The sequence below is a fragment of the Dipodomys ordii genome, unplaced genomic scaffold (assembly GCF_000151885.1).
Source record: "Dipodomys ordii isolate 6190 unplaced genomic scaffold, Dord_2.0 Scaffold58, whole genome shotgun sequence".
NCBI lineage: Eukaryota > Metazoa > Chordata > Mammalia > Rodentia > Heteromyidae > Dipodomys > Dipodomys ordii.
Window position 1 is genome coordinate 1,936,144 of NW_012267274.1, and position 5,344 is coordinate 1,941,487.

A 5,344-nucleotide genomic window follows, 5' to 3' on the forward strand; every position below is an offset into this window, starting at 1 on the left:
CCCCGCCGCCCAGCCGCCGGCCTGCGCGCCGCTTTGCAATGTAAATTTCAGCGGGACAAATTGCTTATTAATAGTCTAGCAGAGAAGCCGCCGCGTTCCTCCTGCCTTTCTTATGTGTTTTTATTTCTGCACGGCCCGGAGCGATGCCCCGAGCAGCCTCGCCGCCCAGCGGCTTCCTCTTCATTTCAATATCCGAAAGAAAATGCAAATCTCCGCGCTGAAAGTTAAATTAGCGACGGCTTTAAGCGAGTACATTAGTATGGGAAACGGACACGTGCTTGGCGCGGGGGTCGCCGCCTCGTCGCCGGACTCCTCCCGCTCGGCGCACTTAGCAGCTCCTCCGAGTTGGGAAAGCCCGGAGTCGCTGGCCGACGGGCGCGCGGACCGCATCCCCCGCTGCGCGGCCCTCCCGGGGACGCCGGCCAAACGGCCGCGCGCGGGGCCGCGCCGCCGGGGGCTCGGATCCCCGGGAAGTCTCGTGACGGCGGCCCGGAGGGGCTCGGGCCGCCTCGGCCAGAAGCGAGTTGGGCCCGGATGGGAGTAGGGGCCCCGTGCGTTCCCTTCCGCCCGCCTCCCCCCTCGTGCGCGCCGGGCCCGTGGTGTGTTCCAGGCGCGCCGAGGGGATGGGGGGGGGGGAGATAGCGGAGCGTGCGAGCGTCGGTGCGCAGCGACGCGGCCACCCGTCTCCGGCCACCGCCGCTTCGACGCCCGGGCTGGGGAGCCGGCCCTTCACACCGGAATCCTCAACCTTGTGCCGACGTTCGGCTTCCGGGCCAGGGCATCTGTCCGCCCTCGAGCCAATGGCGGTGCCAATGGAGTGCCCGTCCAGGAAGGAGTTAAGACCGAGGGCGTGCTGGACAGGTCTTGTTAGGATGTAATCTGCATTTTTAAACTAGCGCGTAATAAAAAGTGAGAAGTTTTGAGACACCTTTCTTGATTATACCTTTGGCGATACTTTAGGTTTTACATTTAATTTGCATTTTGTTCTGAGTGAATATTGAAGTCTTGAGTGGAGGATTGAATTTTATTAGGACATCTGGACTGACAATATCAAATCAGACACCAGTGGCCCAAAGCATGCTAAAATTTCAGAGTTAATTAGAACGCAGTGTGTTTAATTAAAGCCAATTATAATATTTGAAATTATCTGATCGATCCATGTTTGTACAGTTCGGGTCTGTGGAAGTGTCGATTGGCACACTTTGTGCCATTCGATCGAGAAACTTCTCTGGGGAAAGTTTGCTTTGTAAACTGGAGGGGGCGGGCGGCGTGGAACCGTCGTCCCCGGAGCCGGCTCCCGCTGGTCCTGGGCGCCGCCGAACGCAGCTCACGGCGAGGCAAACCCCAGGCGCGCCGCGGCTCCTCTCCGGGTCTGGGAGACCCGGCGACGCCCCGGCTGTCGTTCAGAGCCTGATCGCTCCTTCCAAGCAGTTTTCCCCCCATTCTTTTTCTTAACCCAAAGAGCGACCTTTAAGATTGCACGATGCCCTGGGAAAAGCCCGAGTTTGATTTGGGATCCTTGTTCTAGAACGGACCGGCCCGGGCTAGGTCGGCGCGGCGGGGGCAGCACCGTGACCGCAGGAACCCCAGAAAAAGTAAGGCCAGGAGGCGACGCGGTTTTCTCTCCGGGTTTGCATGTCGCTGGATCCGAGCGCGTGGATCTGGGCGTGAATTTCGGCCCCGCTCGAAGAGCCCTGGGTTTCCAGCGAGACGGAGGAGCTGTTTCGCGGTGGTGTCCGCCGCCCCGCGTGTCCGTGGGCACTTGGAGCGCTCGTTCTCCTCAGCTCTGCGCGCGCGTGGCGCTAGCCACGAGGGCCTGGTGCGGGACGCGGCGTGCCCGCGGGTGCACGTGTGCAACAATTGGGGCCGGGCGGCGCTCGGGGCTCCTACCTGGCCACCGAGGGCAGTGGGGTCCGCGAGAGCCGGGTCGGCCGCAGCCAGGAGCCGGCGGTGGCGCGGCTCGCCCGGCGCGCGGCACCTCCCTCTCCCCACCCCAGGAGGCGCTGTTTGTCAAACTTGGCTGCCCTGGCGGGAGGCGCCGCCGGCACTCTCGGGAGCCGGGCGCGCGCCGCAGGCCCGGGGTCGGGCGTCGGAAACCTCGGCAGCGCAGTCAACACTGGGGGAGGGCGCTGCGCAAAACCGGGAGCCCTCAGCTTCCCAGTGGTCACTTTTCACCCGTGAACCCCACCAGGCTTCCAGTCTCCAACCCCACGTGCGTAGGGCTGATGCCCACGGTTTTTGCCTTCGGGTTCGGGCAGGTCAGCGGCCTCCCGGGGGCGCCCTGGCTTCCGTTTCCCTTTCTCTGCGGAGGGAGGGCGCGAAGGTCCCGCGGGAACCACCGAATCTAGCTGGCGCTCAGTTGAACAGGTGGGGGCATGCCTGTGTGCACAGCTCCGGCTTCCATTTCTCTCTCCCTGCTGGTGACAGTGACCCCGTGAGCCCGGGCGCGCAGGGCCTGATCCCCTACCCGTGTTGGGCAGTTCCGCCTTATTCTTATTCTTGGGGAGGGGGGATGTCAGGGATTTTCTGGGTGCGCCTCCTCCATTCCCTCCGACATCCCAGGGCGCAGTGTCAGAGCAGCGCTCTCCTTTCAGACGGTTTCAAAGCCCTGCCAGGCTGGAGTGGGCTGGAGGCCCAGGTCGCCTCGTTTTGCGCGTGACCCCTGGGCTCCAAGACCCAAGGACTTGGAGACGGCCGCGCTTGCCACGCGGGGCGGGAACCAGCCGTGGGCCTGGGTGGATTGCTTTCCACCCTTTGCCCAAGGCCTGGTGCTTGGAGGCCCGTGGGTGGCCGTGGGTCCCCGGAGGCCGCCCCCTTGGGCAGAGCCTACCCAGCCCTCAGGTGCTCGGGGAATCCCTGCTGGGGCAGAACATGAAGTTTCTCTTCAGAAGGGTGGCAGGGAGGCTGGCCCGGGGGGCTTGGTGAACGGGATGCCCCGACGCTGGGCCGCGGCAGGCTCCACGAGGGGCTCGTGTCCCCCAAGTTGGCTAAAGTTTCCGAGTCCGTCCCCAGCCAAGCGCGCTCCTCCCAGGCCTTGCACCTCCGGCCTGGCAGGACTGAAGAGCTGTGGGGGGAGTGTCGTGGGGCGATCCCTGAACCACCCTCCCCGGGCAGCGGGCAGGAGCGCGGGCCACGGCTGGGGCGCGGGGTGGCTGGGCAGGAAGGCGGGCCGGGCGCGGGCCCCGGGAGGGTAGCCTGCTCCGCCGGGCTTGGCCTCCTCGCGCCCTGCCCGGAGCGGGGAGCTGCCGTCGCTGTCTCTTTAAGGTCACTGCCTGCTTCGGCACGACGTGGGGAGGACAGCTGGGCACTGGCCATCTGACTGACTCCGGCTCGACATCTGGGAGCCCACTGGTGTGTGGCACGCGAAGCGCTCGATGCCGCTATTTAAATGCAAATGCGAGGGGGCTCATTGAAGCCTCTCCCCGTAAATGCGCACAAAAGGAACACTTCCCACCCTCCGAGGCGGCGGAGGAGGCGACGGCGAGGGCCACCCGTGCAAATCGCGTTGGGCGCGAGGCCCGGAGGAGCCGGAGGAGCCGTGGTCGCCGCCCCCGCGGCTCTGGGAGCCCCAGCGAAGGCCACGCTCCGCCCGGCCGGGCCCCTGGCTGCGCTCCGGGCGCGGTGCGCACGCTCAACTTCCAAAGTAGCCGCTGCTTCCCAGGAAGGCACCACTTCCGCCCCGGCGTTGCCCGGAACCGGCCAGGGGCGGGGGGCCGGGCTCCCGGTGGGGGGGAGGGAGGAGGCGGCCGGGGACGCGCGCCCGGCTTCTCCCTGGACACTAACTAGCGGCCTCCTCCCGCATCTCTGACTTGGGTGCTCTGCCCCTCGCCCCCCCTCACCCCCGCGCCACATGGGAAGTCTGGGGGTGGCGTGGGGTGGGCTGCGCGCTCAGACCCCTCCGCAGTAGGCCGGGGCGGAGGCTCGGCCCGTGAGCCCTGTGCTCCCAGAGCCTGCAGTAAGTGACAAAAAAGATAAAGTTGGTGAATGATAAAGACCGTATTTTCCACGCTTTGGGTGCGGGACCAGATGATCTAGAAAATGAGCTGAAATGGATTCAGCCTCCGAGCCTGTTGTGAGAGCAGCTGATTCTCCCATTTCGGGCCAGATGGCTGCTGAACACAGATTTGCATTCATTTTCGCTTAATATCGTCCAAAATAGTGGGGCAGCTGCATTTGTTGTCAAAAAGGTTTAAAACCCCTTTTCTTTCTGGGGCAGGATCGTTACCTTATGTGATGAGCTTATAGAACTTTTTTTTTCCCTCTTTAGTCAACAGTATCAGATTTAGAAGGATTTGTTTTTAAACCTTCTAATTTGGTAATCAGATTTAAATCGCCTTGGCGCGTGTAATCTGAATTAAAGATACTGTAAATGATTTTAAGCATGATACTTCCCCCGCACATGAGGACAGGGTACCTCCAGCCCAGGCTGGACATGAGAGGAAGTGGACCACAAAAGCAGCATTGTTTTCTGTTCCCAACATCATCTTTCCCTAAAAGACACTTTGCATATTCTGACTTATCACCCTGGCCCCCACCATGAGCCCCCCCCAGTTCCCCCGCGAGCACCGAGCCTCAGAGCGCACGGAGACAAAGCCTTTCCCAACCCCACCCTCCACCCTGGGCAACTTTCCTCCTCCGTGATCCCTCCTCAAAGAAAGTGTTACCTCCTGCACACAGGTCTGCCGTGAGTGGGAAGTGCCGGCTTATGAGGACTACCGAAATTTTCTTTTAATTTATCGTGAATAGTTTCCATACACTTTGATTTAAGGTTATTAACATTCTATAGACAGTGGCATCTTTAATATGTGGCGATCGCTTCTAAAGACTAATCTCATTACCCTCAAATAGTCATAAAATATGATTTTATTATACTTACGTATTTAATTAGACGGCCGGCCCCGTAATGGATTTTGAGATAGGACTGGCGCAACAGCTTTGATAATTCACTTATCTTTGGCAATAGTCATTAACCCCAACACCAGCAAAATAGATTGCTTTCCAGCACATCTCTTCTCTAACCCCTTCCAAGAGGCGCGGGGAGTGTCCCCAGACAGCCTAAGTCGGACTTCGATTTTCCCGATTAATTAAAATATTAACGTATACACGCCGCCACACCACTAAAAAGAAGGCAGTGCTGCCCAGGCCCGGCGGGAGGAAGCTGCCCCACGACACTCGCGCCCCGAAAGCTATTTCCTCCCCGCCTCGACTCGCAAGGGCCTGGCTTCTCCCGGCAGGAAAGTGTGCGGGACACCTCCCGGGCGTCCCCTGGGTCTCCACCTCGCGCGGAGCAGACGTCCGTTGGGCGGGCCGTGCGCCTGGCGCTGCGCCCCGGCCGGCGGCGGGA

General features: G+C 61.5%; 1 protein-coding gene across 1 annotated transcript in view; it reads left to right on the plus strand.

The window, feature by feature from the left end:
• The first annotated feature begins 259 nt into the window (after window positions 1-259).
• Window positions 260-5,344, plus strand: part of Ebf3 (early B-cell factor 3) — a 125,614-nt gene continuing 120,529 nt past the window's right edge. The window contains exons 1-4 of the mRNA XM_013021880.1: window positions 260-523; window positions 611-861; window positions 1,529-2,258; window positions 3,442-3,621. Coding sequence (XP_012877334.1) covers window positions 260-523; window positions 611-861; window positions 1,529-2,258; window positions 3,442-3,621 — 1,425 coding nt within the window. The remainder of the gene's footprint in view (window positions 524-610; window positions 862-1,528; window positions 2,259-3,441; window positions 3,622-5,344) is intronic.